Below are 18,070 nucleotides of genomic sequence, written 5' to 3' on the forward strand. Positions count from 1 at the left end.
GCCATGTTTGGTAATACCGGTGAGTTGATTGGATTAGAGGGTATGAGTAGTTGATAATATTAGTTGATTGTAGAAATGTGTTTGGTAAATTAGTTGTCAGTTTATACTTTTTTAATATAATTTTTTTTTTCAAAAAACTAATTGAAAAAGTTATTTTAAGCAGTTTTTTAATTTTAACATTTTGAAATTACAAAAAACTGATTAACTAAACACTTATATCGATTTTTTAACCAAGTCAGACAGCTAATAATAATTAAATAAATCAAAATTAACTAATAAACTAACTATTTTACTTAAAAAGGGTCAATTTGTACTTTTAAATATATTGACATAACAGTAAATTTCATGTCTTATGTGAAAAAATATATAAATTTACAAGAATAAATATCGCCTCAGTTTTTTATTCTTTTAAATGGGGGAGAAACAAGAACAGTTAACGGTTTCTAGAAGTTATACACATTCGCACTTCCAACAACCTAATTTTCCTTTGATAGGTTTACTTTGTAGACAGTTATTTTCTTCTTGGGCAGGTAAAATATCTATTTGCTTTCGTAACTTGTAGAAAAAAAATGGAGAAAAATAGCAAGTATATCTGACAATTTGCAATCCGATATTTTAACACGATATAAAATTATACACCTACGCAACATATTAGTATTTTGTCTTCACATATTTCGGATCATTTCGGATCATTGACGAGTTGACTTGTTAAAATTTGTGTCTTAATGGGTCAACTCGTTTAGTATTAGTTATGATTTTTAAATAAAAAATTTTCATTTTAGGAATATTATGGTATGCTGTGAATTAAATATGTTTATTATTTTGTTGAATTTAATTGTATTTTTTTTAAAGTTAATTTTAAAGCTTTATTTTCAAAATTGAAAATTATATTAACATGTTTAACGTATTTTAAATGGATTATCGTGTCATATCATGTCGTGTAGACCCAAAACATGTTAACGTGTCAATATGTTTATAAAAAATATTTGTGTTTTGAACTCTAACATGCTAATTATAGCTGGTGGTGTTCATGTTTAGTTTTATAGTGTTCATGTAATTATAGTTTCAATCCTTAATGAACTTGTTTACATGAATTGAGAGTCTAAAATAGTAAGAGATCTAGTCATCTAGAAACTAACAGTAGATTTAAATAATTAGCAGTCGAGTCTTGATGGCAACTATGCACTAATTTCCTCTCTTGACTCAATCAAAGATTCTATAGATATGAATTCCTCCATCCCAAGTTAAACATTTATATTTAATTTTGACCTCTAAATAATTTGTGCGACAAAAAGCTAAATTCTGTTCTCTTAATGGGGGATGACATACGAGACAGATAAGATTTATATCTAAATTATTTAATATATTTTAGGAAAGAATGTGTTTTTAGTCCATCAATTATTTATTAATTAATTATTATAATTTTCTTATTTTTGTTGTTGTTGCAATATATTTTTATAACATTTCAACACCACCACCGTACCATAACCACCGCCACCACCACTACCACCACCATCACATTATCAATACGTCACCACCACCAATTTACTACCGCCACCAACACCACCATCACTACCACCACTGCCACCGCACAACCACCACCACCACTACTACTGCCACACCACTACCACCATTTCGAAAATGAACCAAACGGACAAAAAATGTAATTTTTAACTTTCAACCAAACAGAACAAGGTCGATAATTGTTTGACATTCAATCAAACACTATAAAATTCCTTTAAAAAAAAAACACTATAAAATTAAAATATTTTTTAAAAATAAGTCATTTTCTGGAAATTAATTTTTTCTGAAAAATATTTTTCAGATTTTCAAATGGACTCTAGAAATTAAATAAAGTCACATATATAACTAAGAGACTAAATTAATCATTGTAGGATACTTGAAAGATTAAAATGATCACTCCCTAATTATTATATATCTTATTTTCATTAAAAAGAAACTACGGAGTATACCAATTTTGGTCCCACGACTATTAGCAAAATGACAATTTTGGTCCACATGTTTCATTTCTACCAATTTTGGTCCCATGACTATTGTTTTAGTACCAATTTTCATCAACGACTATTATTTTAGTGCCAAAATTCATCGCGCCGGTCACCCATCCGTTTAAAACGTGTAAAAATCTAAAATTGTTAAGCGTATTTTCATCATTTTCAACTTAATATCTTAATTTGAGTATGAATAAATGGATTTAAGTCCTAAAATCGATCAAAATTCGCAGTTTTCTTCCTCATTTTACCTTAATCTGAGGAGGAAAATTGTGAATTGTGATCGATCTTAGGGCTTAAATCTTTTTCTTCATGCTCAAATTTGGGATATTGAGTTGAAAAGGACGAAAATACCTTCAAAAATTTTAGATTTCGACACGTTTTAAACGGATGGGTGACCGGCGCGATGAATTTTGGCACTAAAACAGTAGTCGTGGGACCAAAATTGGTACTAAACAATAGTCATGGGACCAAAATTGGTAGAAATGAAACATGTGGACCAAAATTGTCATTTTGCTAATAGTCGTGGGACCAAAATTGGTATTTCCTCCTAAAAAAGTTTAGATCTTTTATTTTACTCGCGAGTCGTGAACTTCCTTCATGCGAAATGTTAGATTTATTATTTGTACGTATAGGGATGAAAGTAGAAAAAGATTGGCTAAGACACGTTGTCATAATGTAGGCGGTGGGCTGGGGGCACAAAACCCAACAAATGAAAGAACCTAGACTCTTTTCCGTCCACCTTCATCATCTACTTCCTCTGATCCAATACTATACGCATTTTCCCCTCTTCACACCATTGGTCATCGGAAACTGTCTGCTTCTTCTCTCCTCATTTCTCATTTCCTCATTCTGTGTTTCTCTGCAATTGCATACGCAATTCGTTCATTAGACTGCCTGTCTGATTCTGTGTATCTATATATATATATACATATACATACAGAGAGAGAAAGAGTGCGTGTGTGAGAGAGATGAAGAACAATAGCTGTTCTAGAAAAGGAGGCAAAATGATGGAGGATTTTCAAGCTATTCACAAGCTTCCTCACGGCGATAGTCCCTACGTCAGAGCAAAATATGCTCAGGTAAACGCGTTCTCCACTCTCTGTAGCCGTAGTTGTGAATGAAAATATGTGTATCCCATATGCACGTACCTGTGTATATACATGTGTATGTGTATCTGTAACTGCATGATTGTAACTACAGTCCGTGTTGCACATTTTTGATGTTCTAATGGCAATCTATCCGTTTCAGTGGATTGGAATGCCGAGAAGTTTAAATAGATCGATCTTAGATGAATTGAATGCTACTTTGATTTGTAATGATGTGTTGAATTGAAATTCTATTAAATCTCGGTGAAGGTTTGAGAATTGTGTATAGATAAATAGATAATGGCTGCAATGCTTGAAAACAGGACGGATTGCAATCCTGGTTTGTGATTATTGGTGAATTTTAAACAAATACAGTAAGTGCATAGTTTATGCTTTCCTGAATCGCAGTATATTCTTCGCCTAATTCAATTTCCATGTAACTTGCAGCTAGTTGATAAAGATCCAGACGCTGCTATAGTGCTATTTTGGAAGGCAATTAATGCAGGAGATAGGGTTGATAGCGCGCTGAAAGACATGGCAGTAGTTATGAAACAACAGGACAGGGCTGAAGAGGCAATTGAAGCTATTAAGTCCTTTAGGGGCCGCTGTTCCAGGCAAGCTCAGGAATCCCTGGATAATGTTCTTATCGATTTGTACAAGGTATGATATGGTGAAGAGTGATATTGAGAACAAAGTTTTTCGGTTTTTCTTGCTTAAAGTTACTATGGTTTTTATGTATTAAGACTGTGTTTGTCATGGATTTGGCAGAAATGCGGACAATTAGATGAGCAGATCCAACTGCTGAAGCAGAAGTTGCAAATGATTTACCAAGGAGAAGCATTCAATGGAAAACCTACCAAGACAGCTCGCTCCCATGGGAAGAAATTCCAAGTTACAATCAAGCAAGAGACCACAAGAATACTGGTACTTCATTGCACTTTTAGACTTCTGCAACACTTCCTTCAATCTCCCCCAATTTTGTTAAAACTGTTTGAGGTGCACATGAGATCCAATTGATATATTTGTCAATGGAAATAACAATGCAGGGTAATTTGGGTTGGGCCTACATGCAGCAAATGAAATATGCAGCTGCTGAGATTGTTTATCGCAAAGCACAGGAAATAGATCCGGATGCCAATAAAGCGTGTAATTTATGCCTCTGCCTTATCAAACAAGTGAAATATAAAGAAGCAAGATATGTGCTCGATGGCGTTTTGCAAGGGAAACTTTCTGGTTCAGACGATCCCAAGTCTGTGGGTCGCGCTGGGGAACTGTTGCAGGAGTTGGGGCGTTTTGAACCTGGGAAGTATGCTTCACCTTCACCTTCACCTCCTACCGGAGTTAGCTTAGAAGATGCATTTGTTGAGGGTTTGGATCAGTTGATGAACCAGTGGGCTCCATTCAGATCCAGGAGACTTCCCATTTTTGAAGAAATCTCCCCTCAAAGAGATCAACTGGCTTGTTGACATTGAGCTTACATGTTTGTAAAAATTTCCAGGTGATTTAGACTAGACATGCAGTGTGTAGCGGTTGTGTTCGTGTTCAATAAGAAAGCGATACTATACCAGATGCATATAAATTTTGTGTAGGAGTTTTGATCTGAGCTTGATCTCAATGGTGGAACCTCTGGTTGATAAGGAGTAGTGGAGTGCCTCTCTACCACACACATATACAGGTTCAATAATAGTATTTTGTGCTGTTCAGTATTTGGGGATTTGCAGTGTTGTCTTAATCTCTAGTTGAGTTGCTCTGTTTCCATTGCTGTAAGTCTTAATGCCTATTATTTCCAATGATCCACTTTTTGAAACAGCATTTCTCCTAATTCTGCAAACTTTCACTTATCTTCGACATTATAAAGCAGTCGCATAATTTTCATTACAATTTTTATTTGATAGTACATACAAGTTTAAGAGAAGGCCAGGTTACTTAATTTGCAAACAAAATGTTATCGTCCTCATAAAAGATTTACAATAAGACAGTTAACTGTCACCAAAAAGACGTTGTCTTAGTTCAACTGTTCAAGGTATTGATCTAGTGAATGAGAAACTTCACTTAAGACTGCTTTTAGCGATAAGATGTTTTAATTCTTTCGATTTACCTCCTCATGCGCCTATGGACCAGTTCTTATATCCGGCAAAATAGGAAAATCTGAGTTATCAAAAAGCAAAAGGACGTTGTCACAAGTACGTAACTTGAATCTTTGAAAGAATTGTTCCAAATAAATTTTAATCGAGACTCAATTAGAATAGTCTCATTTAACAAATGTCATAAATAGTTAATATGATTTTCTTCTCTAGTCACTTTGAACTAAAATAAGAGCCCCACGAATGGGGACAAAATGATGACAAAAACATGACAACTACAGACATAATATGTTATCTGCAAACACATAATATGTTATATAATATTATGTGTCTGGAATTAACATGTTATATGTCTTCAATTTATTTTCAGATACATAAATTGTTAACTACCCGTAGTGATACATATTTTTTAAATATAAATTCAGAAAGCAAAATAAATCTTAGTGTGTGATATAGCAATTGCCTAATCACCCTATTTCCCAACCACATGAGTCCAAAGTTGCACATGCGTCATATTTGCATAGGATGTACGTACCTTCGAAACGCCAAACAGATGAAAGACATCCAATCCTACAAAACTTTGCGTAAAACCTTATGTCACTTTCATATATACGACTCGAAACCAACTCTTGGTTGAAGTGTCTAGCCAAACATGACGAAAACGTTTCTCCACGTAACGTGTAAAATAAGTTTTAACTATGAATGTAAATTATACTCAAAATGTTTTTAGTGGGTCAAATTTATGAATGACAATTCAATTTAATATTTTGAATGTGCATATGAGATATTGTTATTGTGTATCTTAAATTTTGATTTGCTATTAATTATGTACTTCTGTAATTAGTATAGTTTTTACACATGTTAGACTAATTGAATATCTAAAATTCTAAATATATATTTAAAAAACTAAATAAACCATTTAAATGGTATATTTTTCTAATATTGTATAATAATATGTTTAGGATTAGTATGGTTAATTTGAATGTTTAAGATTAAACATGGCAAAATCACTATGTTTGAAGGATCTCAAATGATATAATACTTGTTGACTCATTAAAAAAAAAGTATATATTTAAAATATCTTTCACAGAAATTTATACATATTAAAGTTGGGTAACACTTGTGTGATACCGTCTCACGGGTCTCAATCCATTAGGCGGATCAATTTTTTTAATTAATGAGTCGGATCTTTGACCTATCATATATCTGACCCGCCTTATAAATTGACTCGCGAAACGGTCTCAAACAAGTGTTACCCATTAAATTTATGATAAAATGTGACAATGTGAAGAACAATTATTGAGGAGTGATTTTAGTAGGAAGCATGGGGAGCAGACGGACGTTAGTAACGTTACGGAGCAGGATTGTTAAAAATAACCGCGCGATCCGAAGTGTTCTCAGCGTCAGAGCCTTCCAACTCAAATTTGGAGTTGCCACATTTCTCTCTAATCCACTCACCTTCTTCATCGATTCGCTCTCTCTAGCTCTCTCTCTCTGTATCAGCAGTATTTCAAGCTTTAATCTATGTGTTTTCATCACCTCCTCAATCAATCGAATCAATCCATATATATATAAATATATAATTAAGGTAGCTAGCTAAGTACGTGCCTGGAAAATTGAACTATGACGCAAGAGACGTTGATCTACAGCTTCGTGTCCAGAGGCACGGTGGTCCTGGCCGAGTACACTGAGTTCTCCGGCAACTTCACCGACGTCGCCTCCCAATGCCTCCACAAGCTCCCCTCTTCCAACAACAAATTCACCTACAATTGCGACGGCTACACTTTCAATTACCTCGTCGAGAAGGGTTTCAGTCAGTCTTCATCTCCTACTTTTTTCATTCATTCATCAATTCACATATATGCATGACTACGATCATTAAATTTGGATTATATTCTAAGGTACTGCGCATGCACGCTAGACTTGAACACGTTTCTGCTTCAAATTAAAGTGATCTGAAATCTTCAGTTTATGTATAATTTAACCTTGTAATAGTAATGCTTGAAATTAAAGGATCGGATCATTTCAAGCATATTGGAGTGATAATGTGATCTCTTTTCATATTGGAGTTTCATGAGGATGAAAGGATCGGATAATTTCAAGCATATTGGAGTTGCATCTATGACGGCCTTTAGGTTCCGTTTAGTCTGGTGCTGTTCATATCTTTAGAATGCTAAACTCAGCTAATTGATCCATTTTCCGTCTGTAGCATGCCTAGTTTGAATCCTAAACTTAACTGGTATAGAAATGAGGAAATTGAACTGTTGAAAGGAATTTTTCTTGGTCTCTCCACATGATCTTCAGTTTGCATTTTGAGAACCCACTCCAGCAGTTCATATTTTTCCCCATATTGAGCTTGTTTTTAAGAGAGGATGTAGTTAGTTAGTTAGTTTGTTTGTTTTTTTTGTTATCAATTTGAAGTTTTTCTTCTCCTTCATTTTAATTTATTATTTAGCCACACCTGGCAGCCTACTGCATTGTTGCATCTGAATCTGCTGGATCACAACTTCCAATTGGCTTCTTGGAACGTGTGAAACAGGATTTTATCAAGAGATATGGTGGAGGGAAGGGAGATACTGCAATTGCCAAAAGTCTTACTAAAGAATTTGGGTAACTTCCTTTTACGTTTTCTGTGGCGATGATTAGAATTCCTGTCATTCTGGCCTTTTATTTATACATCTCACTGTAGACCGAAACTGAAAGAGCACATGAAGTACTGTGCTGAACATCCAGAAGAAATAAACAAGCTTACCAAGGTGCAAGGTCAAGTTGATCAAGTAAAGGGTGTTATGATGGGAAACATTGAGAAGGTGAGCAACTTTTGCTAGGTCTTTGTTCTAATAAGCTTTGCAGACACTGACAAATGTACAGTAATATGTTGCTTGTACATTCACTTTATCAGAGTTTGCTTCAACATATTTATCTGGTCTTCAGGTTCTTGAGCGCGGTGAGAAGATTGAGCTTCTAGTTGATAAAACAGAGAATCTTCGCTCACAGGTTAGTTTGTTTTCATATATACATATGTTGAACCAATTAAACTCCATGCTATCGTCTTAATGTTTTAATTGTTGCAAGTAGTGGCCTTCTGAAACCCCAAGAATCTTATTTTAGAAATATATTAGTAGCAATATAAATGTTAATTGGGGGATTGGGATACTACCCCCACCCCCACTCCCAAGTCCCAACAACCCGAAAACAGGAAAGAACCACAGATCAAAGAATGGAGAGAGCAGTGGCAGAGATCTACCCCTAACTATGCTTTGGCTAATACATGCTGATGCTGTACTGGTTGTCCATGTTTTGATGTTTCAGGCACAGGATTTCCGGAAACAGGGGACCCAAATAAAGAAGAAGTTGTGGTTCGAAAATATGAAGATAAAACTGATTGTGTTGACGGTCCTTGTAGCTTTGATTCTTATTATTGTCTTGTCTATCTGCCATGGTTTCAAATGCTGATTGCCCTGGAAAATATACTAGTTCCCTCCTGAACTCCTTGTACCATGACACATACACAACCATCCAGACATTCCTTACATGTTCCAATTTGCCATTTCCATGCAAAGCTTTCTTAAGTTAGTTTTTAGAAGAAGTTGTGCAGGTACACCCGTGCTTTTTAAAGGAATCCCTCACACTAATATTTTCTTCATCATATTTACGATGCTTTGCTGTCTTGATACCATAAGAGAACTTGTGTAGAGAAATAAGATGTGTGAGTTCAGAAGTTCTCCATATCCCAACTTGTTATCTGTTTAGGCAATTTTGAGTTGTTGTCAATAACAGAGGATAGTTGTCCATGTCAATCTATTGTGATAGAAGACCTGTCAAGATATATAAACAATGGAGGGAACTTTTTTTTTCCCTTTTATTAATACAAGTTTCATTACTGATGATCTTTTTGCTACTATATATATATATATATATATAATCAGTACTTTTGCCTATTAAGAACGATTTGTTACTATCAATTTGCAGCATATGAGAAGTAAGTAATTATTGTAGTATTGGCTCTTGAATTGCTTACATAAAAGAGCGAATCGAAAGAACACAAGCTCTCATACTTGTTACAAATTTTATTAACACCTCAATCTCAGCATCCTCCTATACATACACACTAGTAACTACTACTGCTACTGCATATAGTTGTAACTTGTAAGCCCAGCATTTCTATCTTTTCTGGAAGTTGAATGCTTTAATGGCGTAGGCGAAAATGAAGCCGAAAAGAACAGGGAAGGCAACCGTGACAGCTGCAACCACTCCAAGAAAATCATGTTTAAACCCAAGGTAATCTTCCAAGAACTGTTTCACAGTTTGACCTGAATCTGAATCTGACAATGTCGATTCAATATCTCCGAATTGTGATGCCACCAATCCGTACAATGTCCATGACACGGGGCATGCCCAGAAGTACCATCTCCACCACACAGGCATGCTCTGTTAAACAAAACAAGTTAGTGTTAATTCATAATTCCTAATCGTATGGATGGATGTATAATAATTGTGATGATGAAAAGCTAGCTTACGGGTCGTGGGATGATGAATCCTGAGAACAAATTCCATGCACCATAGAAGAAGGCGGCGACGATGGATGCAACGTTTTGGTTGGGAGTAACGGCCACAGACATCATGCCGTAGAAGGTGAAGTATAACAAGGAGAAGAACATTACAAAAAAGTACCAGAAAAACTTAGCCGCTGTCCACTCGAACCCGATCATGGCGTAAACAATCACGCCGTACACTGCTGATTGTAGAAGTATGTAAGGAATTTCAATAACCACCTGTGAGCAACATTGGGAGGAAGGAGGATTTAGCATGTTTTTTGGTAAAGAGTGGGCAAGAGTAGAGAAGTAACAACTCTTACCTGTGCAAAGGCATATGGTAAGGCAGAATACATTCCGGCCGCCTTCTCCCTGTAGAAAACAGTACGTTCAACCGCGACCACAGGCTGCACCGATGAAGAGTTTTGCACTCCGAGGAAGAGAACCGCGGCATACATGGATCCCATAGCATTAAGCACATCCTGCTTCCTATCACTGAAATATACCAAACCAGGAGGAAATGAAATTTAGCACCTACATACATACATACAAAGGCAGAGTATTAGGTGGTGTTATGTTTGGACTTACACTTTGGTACCAAGGTCCCAGAACATTGTCCCAAAAGCCAGTGCAATGAAGGTTGTAAAGATGAATCTAACAGCGGTGTAAGAGGTGTTACGCCAATAAGACCAGTGTTGCTTCCACAGACAGGCCATACATTGGCTCCAGAAAGACTGAGAGTATTGAGTTTTGAAGTATAAGTCCTTGGAGCCCGGGCGAGGCGTGCTTAGTTCACTGATCAAAGCTTTGTTCCTCCTGTACAGATCTGAGTTCTTGTAAGCATCTGTAAAATCCATTCCCAACAGCATTTCTTGAGCTGAAGTTGTCACTTCCAACATCCATGTTGCTGGATTGTATCCGTCCTTGATTTTCGCCACTCCATCAATTGACTATTTTCACACAAGTAAAACAATCAGTATATATGTCTAATAGATTGATTTGAAGAATTTGGAGCTTTGGGGTTTTGGAAACTCACCTCAAAGTACTTGATCAAATGGCAAGAATTGCGACCCAATGGCCCCACATAAATCTCTTGTCCTCCTCTTTTCATTAGGAATAGCTACAGAAAGAGTATTGTATGTTGATCAGTTTAGTGTCTAAATATTTCATGAAGGGAAATGCCACTCAAGGAAGGAGGGAACTTAATTTACCTCATCAAAAGCTTCAAAAATGTCGATGCTAGGTTGATGGATGGTGCAAACCACAGTTCTGCCGGTGTCAACAGTGTTCCTCACAGTTCTCATCACAATTGCAGCGGCTCTCGCATCCAGCCCTGAAGTTGGCTCGTCCATGAATATGATGGAGGGGTTCGCCACTAACTCAACTGCAATCGTTAGCCTTTTGCGTTGCTCGGTTGAGAGACCGTTAACTCCTGGCAACCCAATCAGTGCTGATCTCAATGGAACCAGCTCAACTAGCTCCATCACTTGATCAACAAACATCTGCACATTTCAAATTACCCAAATGTAAATGTTCCGACTTTGACAACTAGTTGTTATATACTGTTGTGATTAAGGATGATATGGTTTTTTGGGGGGTTTGGTGACTAACCTTTCTAGTACTAGCATCTACATCTTCTGGCAAACGTAGCCAAGCTGAGTAAACGAGGGCCTCATAAATCGTGACAAAGGGAGAGTGGATGTCGTTCTGTTCACAGTAGCCTGAAATCCTGGCAAAAGTTTCTTGCTTCTTTGGATACCCAGAAATCTTGATGTCTCCATCAATGTATCCACCGGTTTTCCTTCCAGCCAACACATCCATAAGAGTTGTTTTCCCTGCCCCGCTAACGCCCATCAAAGCAGTGAGAACACCAGGCCTGAAGGCTCCACTTACACCCTTTAACAGCACCAATCTATCCTCACTAGCGCCCTGATCTCTCATTTCCTGAGGCATGTCGACAGAGTACACAACGTTGTCAAACGTGAGGGAATGCGGTTCAAATGGAAGAACCATTCCCCTTTTCTGTGTCTCGGCCGCCTCACTGATTCCATTTCCTCCAACAGCTTGGGTTGACTGTTGAGTACTACTTTGGACAGAAGCAGTTTCTTTATCGTCATCATCATCTGATATAAGAGCTTGGGGCTTGCCAAATGCTGCATAATCAATCAGTAACAACAACTCATAATAAGCACCTTAAAGATGAAGAATGAATCTCTTCTGGATACTCACAGCTGTTAAGATTCTAAGATACTCACGGTTAAGATATTGGAGAGCTATGGAGTAACACAAGTTGAAGACTATTGTGAACCCGAAAAGTGCCCCGAGACCTATCCAATACCATTTAGAATCTGAGAAGAATCCTCTTGATGTTACAACTTTAGCTCCAAGTGTTTCATTACTGTTTGCCACAGGCTGTTGAAATCAAACACCAGTAAATTCAGTTTGATTCAAAAAATAACTATATATGATTGGAAAATTTCCGTCACTGATTGAAAGATGTGTTCGAGAGACTGTACATTTATTATTTATATATAGATTATGCTCAACACTTACCTTTCTCCAGCTATGCCCGTTAAATTCATTAACAAGAATGCCATTCTGGGCATACATCAATGGTGAAGTCCAGTAACCCCAAATCCACCACTTCTTCACATCATCTGCAGAATCAGAATGGAAAACCGACTTCTTTGTATCAGACATTTCTTGCATAATACATATTAGTTTGTACACACAATCATTGTTACAATACAAACCTCGCGAAAGAACAATGCCACCAAGAGCGAATTGCAGAAGCAAAGCAAAGGATCCAAATGTGTTGGCAACTCCCATAGTCCTACCCACAGCAGCAATAAACCGAAACAGTGAAGAAGCCATCTGGTTTGCCATGATCAATATCAAGAACTGTTTGAACAACCTGAAACCGAAAGAGGAAAAGTATTATTTCTTGATCAATAACCAACCAACCAAGAAATGAAATCATCATGTTATTACCTGCCAACATTCGGATCGAACCCCATGACATAGTAAGTAACAAACACCCAAAGCCCGACTTCAACAAATGTCACCGGGACTTTGAGGATCCAGGAAGGAAGAGCATAAGCCCAAGGAGGGAAAAACAGGAGGTCCCTTTGCTTGTAGAACACCGGCAGCTTATAAATCGTCATAGGAAGCTCAGACATACCATTGAACATAATCATAACCACCGCGAAAAACAGGGCGCCAACATAAATCCCTCCATCAGTCTCAGTATCTTTCTTCATTTCAGTTCGGAAGAACAGTGTCATTGTAATAAGAGCCATTATGGTAAGCTGGAATTCAATATCAATATCAATATCAGTTAACATTCAAAATGTGAAAGGTGCAAACATCCTTAAAATGCCAGACAGGCAGTTGACTTAATGTTTTACCTGGCAGAACTTGAAGACATAAGCAAATGAGTTTCTATGCATTAGCAAATACTCTCTCTCAGTGCAAACCTTCAAGAGCTGCTTACTTCCTATGCCATATTTCTCGTTTGTCAAGGCCGCAGGGTGGCTTTTGGTTTTATCGTATGGCACCGAAAGCTCCTCTGCTGACCTCCTCCCAACATGGAAAGATTGGTATGCCTCAGCAAATTCCTTAGCCTTCACAAACCTGTAAGGCTCATCTCTTCGTATCCAATATTGTTGTTGATCTTTCTTGGATGTCACCTGTCAACAATTCAGTTTAGTATCAAATACGACAGCAGATTATGAGCAAAGACACAAGATCAAGCTCTAACAGTCCTAGTATGAGAGTCACACCCCCAGCTCTCTGGGCGGCATTAGTCCTCCCACCTAATCTAATGGATTGCTGAGTTACCGTGTTTTATCAGCCCCAGAAATCTTGAAGTGTTGGTTTTGAGATGAGGGATTTCGTCTTTTATGAGCAATAATATATTAAGGGTCCCTTTGGAAAGTAGGAAAATGACTTCCAGAAAATGTTTTCGGAAAATATTTTTCTTTACCGTGTTTGGTTGCGTTATGGAAAACTGTCTTGATGTGTTTAGTTCATTTTGGCCGAGAACATGCTAAACGACATTTTGGCCATTCCAGAAAATGACTTACCGAACAAAATTCGGTATGTCATTTTCAGGCAAAATGAACTGATTTTCCTTGGTCAACGAAAAACATTTTCTGCATTTTCAGGACGATGCCAAACACCGAAAATTCCGAAAATATTTTCTAATTTACCAAATACACCCTAAGTAAAGAATCTATTGCATTTCCTAATGGAGAAATAGAAAATTGGAAAATGGTTCTATGAAGTGAAGGGCATGCGTACGTACTTCTTGCAAGAAATCGGCGACGCCTTTTCTGTCAGGGCATCTGAACCCCATGGACTCGAAGAAGTCGAGGATGTCTTCGCGAGGGCCCTGGTAAACGAGGTATCCATCCGACAACAAAATAATATCGTCGAACAGGTTGTAGGTCTCGGGCGCGGGTTGGAGCAGAGAAATGACGGCGGTTCCCTTCAGAATGTGGACGTACTGCTTAAGCGAATTAACGATGGAATAGGTTGTGGAGCTGTCGAGCCCCGTCGAGATTTCGTCCATGAAAAGAGCTTTCGCCGGTCCGACAATCATCTCGCCGGTGGTCACACGCTTTTTCTGCCCGCCCGATATTCCTCGTATCATTTCATCGCCCACCATTGTGTCTGCACAAACTTCCAGTCCCAGAATCTGCGCGCACCAATATCCATTTATTAATTTTCATTAATTTTGGTCACTATATATATATTTTTCGATCGATTGATGATTCAAATTCTCATTACCTTAAGAACATAATCAGTCACCACATTTGCTTCTTGTCCTTCAGTAGCTGCAGCCTATATATATTCACACCAAAATCAAATATTATAATAATCAAAATCATGTCTTTTCGTAGTAAAAAAATCAAAACTAAACAAAACAAAATCAAAACAATCACTATAATTTACACATCCGTTATCATATCAAGGTCAAACGGGACTTAAGGAAGCGATAGTATATTAGTATCAGTGGCTCAGCCGAACCGCCCCAACCAAATGTTATGCTTATAAAGAATCTGTCTACTTTAAGTTTAAATTGAGCTAAACAGGAGTGGACAAATTAACTACGGTACTTTATTAGTTACTTAGTTACTTATTGATAGTTGATTTGTTCATTAAATGATTAAGTCTACCACTTCGATACTAAATATGCATTTCAAGTGATTAAATGAGTCTAAACAAATGTGTTCAACAACAATAATAATAATGTACGGAGTAATTTATTGCAGGGAATAAGAAAGTGCATTTTTAATTCCTGAATTTGTTGATCCTGTCGGAATCACATACGTGTGCTGGCGTAGCATCGCCGCAATAAATTAAATCTACTCTCCCCTCTGTTTACACTCACTGACCCTAAACCCCCTATATAATAATATATTTTGGTTGACCACTGTACATATGACCCAATGCCTTACGTCAATCCAAATAATAATTTATCTTTCTAATACTTTATGAATAATGATTTAGATTTTTTAATACTATTATGTTGGACTACGTAACTTAACACTTTAAAGTGATAACACACTAATATTATTGGTCAATAAATTATTATTTTTAGTATGATATAAAATGTATAGAGCAATTTAGTCGATTTATTCAATGCATATTTTCAAATAATGTGTATAATCTTTTTCTAATAACTCAAAAAAATGCTGAATTCTTACCTTCATGTAAACATCAATATCGGGATCTGGTTTGATGTTTGCTGCCTTCTCCCTTCTTGACAATTCCGCCAACATTTCTGCAAATATTTCCCAACATTTAAGAAACTAACTTTGACCATAAAATTAGGAATTAGGAATTAGGTAGGAAAAAGAAATATATTACGAACCATAGCGAGAGCCAACACCCTGGCATCTAGCTGAGAATTCCAAGGTTTCTCGAACTGTCATTTCTCCGATATGCAAATCGTGTTGGCTAATGTACGCAGCTGTTCTCTGAGGCACAAATTCGGTTAAGCCATGCCCATTGTATGTCACTCTTCCACCCACCCTCAATGCTTTATCAAGCTTCCCTGCCAGGGCTAGTAAAAGTGTTGTCTTCCCCGAACTCGGTGGCCCCAACAGCAACGTCATTCTGTACGTACAATTATATATAAAAATTACTCTCCCATCCATATTATCAACCAACTAAGCACCATATAATTTTTATTTTTGGACTGAGGAAGGAAGCCCCCTGCAGCCACGTGTGTACCCATCTCGTGACTATAATCGACAAACGAAAATTATACGGATATCAACCAGTCTAGGTTGTTTATAGTTGATTGACTCAAACCATTAATAGACCGCTCTCTCGTAAAGGGATGAACTTAATTGGTAGCTTATAGTTATTATCAAACCAACAGTTCAACTAACTTAGTTAGAGTTGCTCAGTCAACTAAGCAAGATATATTTAGATTGTAATATGTACTGATGAATAGGTAGTAACTAATTAACCTGCATGGCTTGATGATTCCACTAACATCATTGAGGATAGTGAGGTTCCTTTTTTTGGTTCTAGTGAGGTGAAGGGCGTTCAGCAGATCCTGTTACATAGAAAAGGAAGAAGATCGGTTTATATATAGTGAAGTAGAAGTGAAATGCATGTGATCGATGAATATTAAGAGAGAGGGAAGATGAAATGAAGCATATATATATATATATATATATATTTGAGTAAGTACCTCAATGAAATTTGTAGTGAAATTGATGAATGTGGGCAAAGCTCTGCTGCCTGCATATGCATCTGCCTCCACTTTCAGATGCTCATATCTCACTTCTATTGTCGGCAAATCTATCCCAACTCTGCATATATATTTCAAATTTCATATTATTCTAAAACACATCTATTTTAATTTACACTTTATACTTATAAAGTTAACAACTCCAGCTAAATTGGTCAGATTATAACAATACAAGATTATAAGTTGTACCATAACAGAACAGGAGAGAAGTATTAACACAAGCTAAGTGACAGACAAACCTATCTATTCTGTTCCTGAGTTTCATCAAAAACTTCTCGTTGTCTTCATCGGCAACATTAACAAGCCGCTGAAGCAAGGTCTGTCGCTCGTGGAATCCGAGGTTGTTGATATCCACCTCCGTGGCCGGGCCTTCCGCTCCGAAGAGAAGCCCTTTTCTGAGACGGTCGAACGTCGGCAACTTCTCGAGCGCCGCCCATTTAAGAGCCTCCTCGTCGTCCTCGTCCCTGGACGACCGGGAAAACACCTCCACGCCGGTGTTCCTCCATATGGAATTGCTGTTCGCTCTGGAACTCCCTCTTAAGCTCCCTCTCAAACTCCCTCTTATACTCCCCCCTCTTATAATCCCCAAATCCGCCGCCTCCATGCTCTTCTTCTATATTGTCCTTCAATTCTCTGGACTTTCGAGTTCTGATCTGGAATTTTTAGACGATGATATGTATGATCAGAGTTTAATATAATTTGGCCTTCTCTCTGTTCTCAGAGTAGAAGAAATTAGCTAAGAGGTGCAGAGGAGAGAGGTGTTTGGGTGTGTTGAAGATTGGTAGTTTTATAGTGGCCGGGAAGAGTAGAGATATCCAACTACTGTTTAGCGGGCGGCTCAGATTAATCGCCAAAACCTGTCTAATTTGCATTTCCCATTTAATTTTCTAGCTTTTTGGTATAAGACGACATTTTGTTTTTATTTTGTCTAAAACAGGGAAATAAAATGTTCTCAAAAAAAACAGGGAAATAAACTATTATTACTAATTTTTTAATCAAGCTAAAGGTCAAAAGCTATCCATTAGAAGTACCCAAAAAGAACAATTACTTTTTCTCTCTTATTTTTCTTAAATTTTGCATTTATAGTTCAATAACTACTAGAAAAATATTGAGAAAATATGATTAAAATTCACATTATTCTTCAAATTAAGAATTCCAATTACAAGACAATCGCAATTAGGTTGGTTGGATTATTAGTTTGATAACTACAAGATTATAAGTTTAATTGTTCATGGGTTGTTGTCGATCAGCTATAGGCGGCCTAAGCTGATTTACTCCATTGTGGAAGGCAAAAGGGATCAGACAACTTAGTTTGATTTACCTCATTGTAGATCCATTTCGGATAGGCTAATTAAACAACCCTTGCAAGAAATCAAACTTGAAAAAGAGTTACTAAGTACTGCTACTACTATATGACTAATTTGATTAAGGTTGTCCATATTCTTTTACTAGTATATAATAATAAGAGAGAAATTAAATTTGTTGAAAGTTGAGTCATTTTGTACTTTTTAACCAAACTTGGTTAATTTGTATAATAAAAAATTAAAAGGAATGAGAGATTTTATGTATATGAAAAGAAAAAGAA

The 18,070-nt window shown here is 36.9% G+C and overlaps 3 protein-coding genes across 3 annotated transcripts; 2 read left to right on the plus strand and 1 right to left on the minus strand.

The window, feature by feature from the left end:
* Window positions 1-2,716: 2,716 nt before the first annotated feature.
* Window positions 2,717-4,906, plus strand: LOC116023087 (protein SULFUR DEFICIENCY-INDUCED 2-like). Its single transcript, XM_031264055.1, has 4 exons — window positions 2,717-3,091; window positions 3,545-3,757; window positions 3,866-4,021; window positions 4,144-4,906. Exons 1-4 carry the CDS (start codon window positions 2,981-2,983, stop codon window positions 4,561-4,563), a joined length of 900 nt encoding a protein of 299 aa, XP_031119915.1. The 5' UTR covers window positions 2,717-2,980; the 3' UTR covers window positions 4,564-4,906.
* A 1,898-nt stretch (window positions 4,907-6,804) lies between these two features.
* Window positions 6,805-8,816, plus strand: LOC116023095 (putative vesicle-associated membrane protein 726). The gene is made up of 5 exons (XM_031264067.1): window positions 6,805-6,994; window positions 7,650-7,791; window positions 7,871-7,991; window positions 8,116-8,178; window positions 8,494-8,816. Exons 1-5 carry the CDS (start codon window positions 6,805-6,807, stop codon window positions 8,635-8,637), a joined length of 660 nt encoding a protein of 219 aa, XP_031119927.1. The 3' UTR covers window positions 8,638-8,816.
* Window positions 8,817-9,136: 320 nt separating this feature from the next.
* Window positions 9,137-17,248, minus strand: LOC116023077 (pleiotropic drug resistance protein 1-like). Its single transcript, XM_031264044.1, has 19 exons — window positions 16,725-17,248; window positions 16,426-16,546; window positions 16,199-16,287; window positions 15,595-15,839; window positions 15,428-15,504; window positions 14,508-14,561; window positions 14,023-14,415; window positions 13,124-13,405; window positions 12,708-13,024; window positions 12,470-12,630; window positions 12,270-12,373; window positions 11,972-12,128; window positions 11,328-11,869; window positions 10,928-11,218; window positions 10,753-10,836; window positions 10,305-10,666; window positions 10,040-10,211; window positions 9,702-9,956; window positions 9,137-9,612 (listed from the first exon to the last, which is right to left on the minus strand). The coding sequence occupies exons 1-19, from the start codon at window positions 17,087-17,089 to the stop codon at window positions 9,346-9,348; spliced, it is 4,338 nt and encodes a 1,445-aa protein (XP_031119904.1). The 5' UTR covers window positions 17,090-17,248; the 3' UTR covers window positions 9,137-9,345.
* Between the last annotated feature and the right edge of the window lie 822 nt (window positions 17,249-18,070).

The sequence above is a fragment of the Ipomoea triloba genome, chromosome 1, assembly GCF_003576645.1.
Source record: "Ipomoea triloba cultivar NCNSP0323 chromosome 1, ASM357664v1".
Classification (NCBI taxonomy): domain Eukaryota; kingdom Viridiplantae; phylum Streptophyta; class Magnoliopsida; order Solanales; family Convolvulaceae; genus Ipomoea; species Ipomoea triloba.

Excerpts from the sequence above, each read along its gene's own strand:
- LOC116023087 (XM_031264055.1), top strand. The coding sequence starts at position 2,981 with ATGAAGAACAATAGCTGTTCTAGAAAAGGAGGCAAAATGATGGAGGAT. Across the intron at positions 3,758-3,865 it reads TTCTTATCGATTTGTACAAG|AAATGCGGACAATTAGATGA; the intron begins GTATGATATGGT and ends TGGATTTGGCAG. Across the intron at positions 4,022-4,143 it reads AAGAGACCACAAGAATACTG|GGTAATTTGGGTTGGGCCTA; the intron begins GTACTTCATTGC and ends ATAACAATGCAG.
- LOC116023095 (XM_031264067.1), top strand. The coding sequence starts at position 6,805 with ATGACGCAAGAGACGTTGATCTACAGCTTCGTGTCCAGAGGCACGGTG. Across the intron at positions 6,995-7,649 it reads CCTCGTCGAGAAGGGTTTCA|CCTACTGCATTGTTGCATCT; the intron begins GTCAGTCTTCAT and ends CACACCTGGCAG. Across the intron at positions 7,992-8,115 it reads TGATGGGAAACATTGAGAAG|GTTCTTGAGCGCGGTGAGAA; the intron begins GTGAGCAACTTT and ends TCTGGTCTTCAG.
- LOC116023077 (XM_031264044.1), bottom strand. The coding sequence starts at position 17,089 with ATGGAGGCGGCGGATTTGGGGATTATAAGAGGGGGGAGTATAAGAGGG. Across the intron at positions 16,547-16,724 it reads CTCAGGAACAGAATAGATAG|AGTTGGGATAGATTTGCCGA; the intron begins GTTTGTCTGTCA and ends ATATATATGCAG. Across the intron at positions 11,219-11,327 it reads TAGATGCTAGTACTAGAAAG|ATGTTTGTTGATCAAGTGAT; the intron begins GTTAGTCACCAA and ends TGAAATGTGCAG.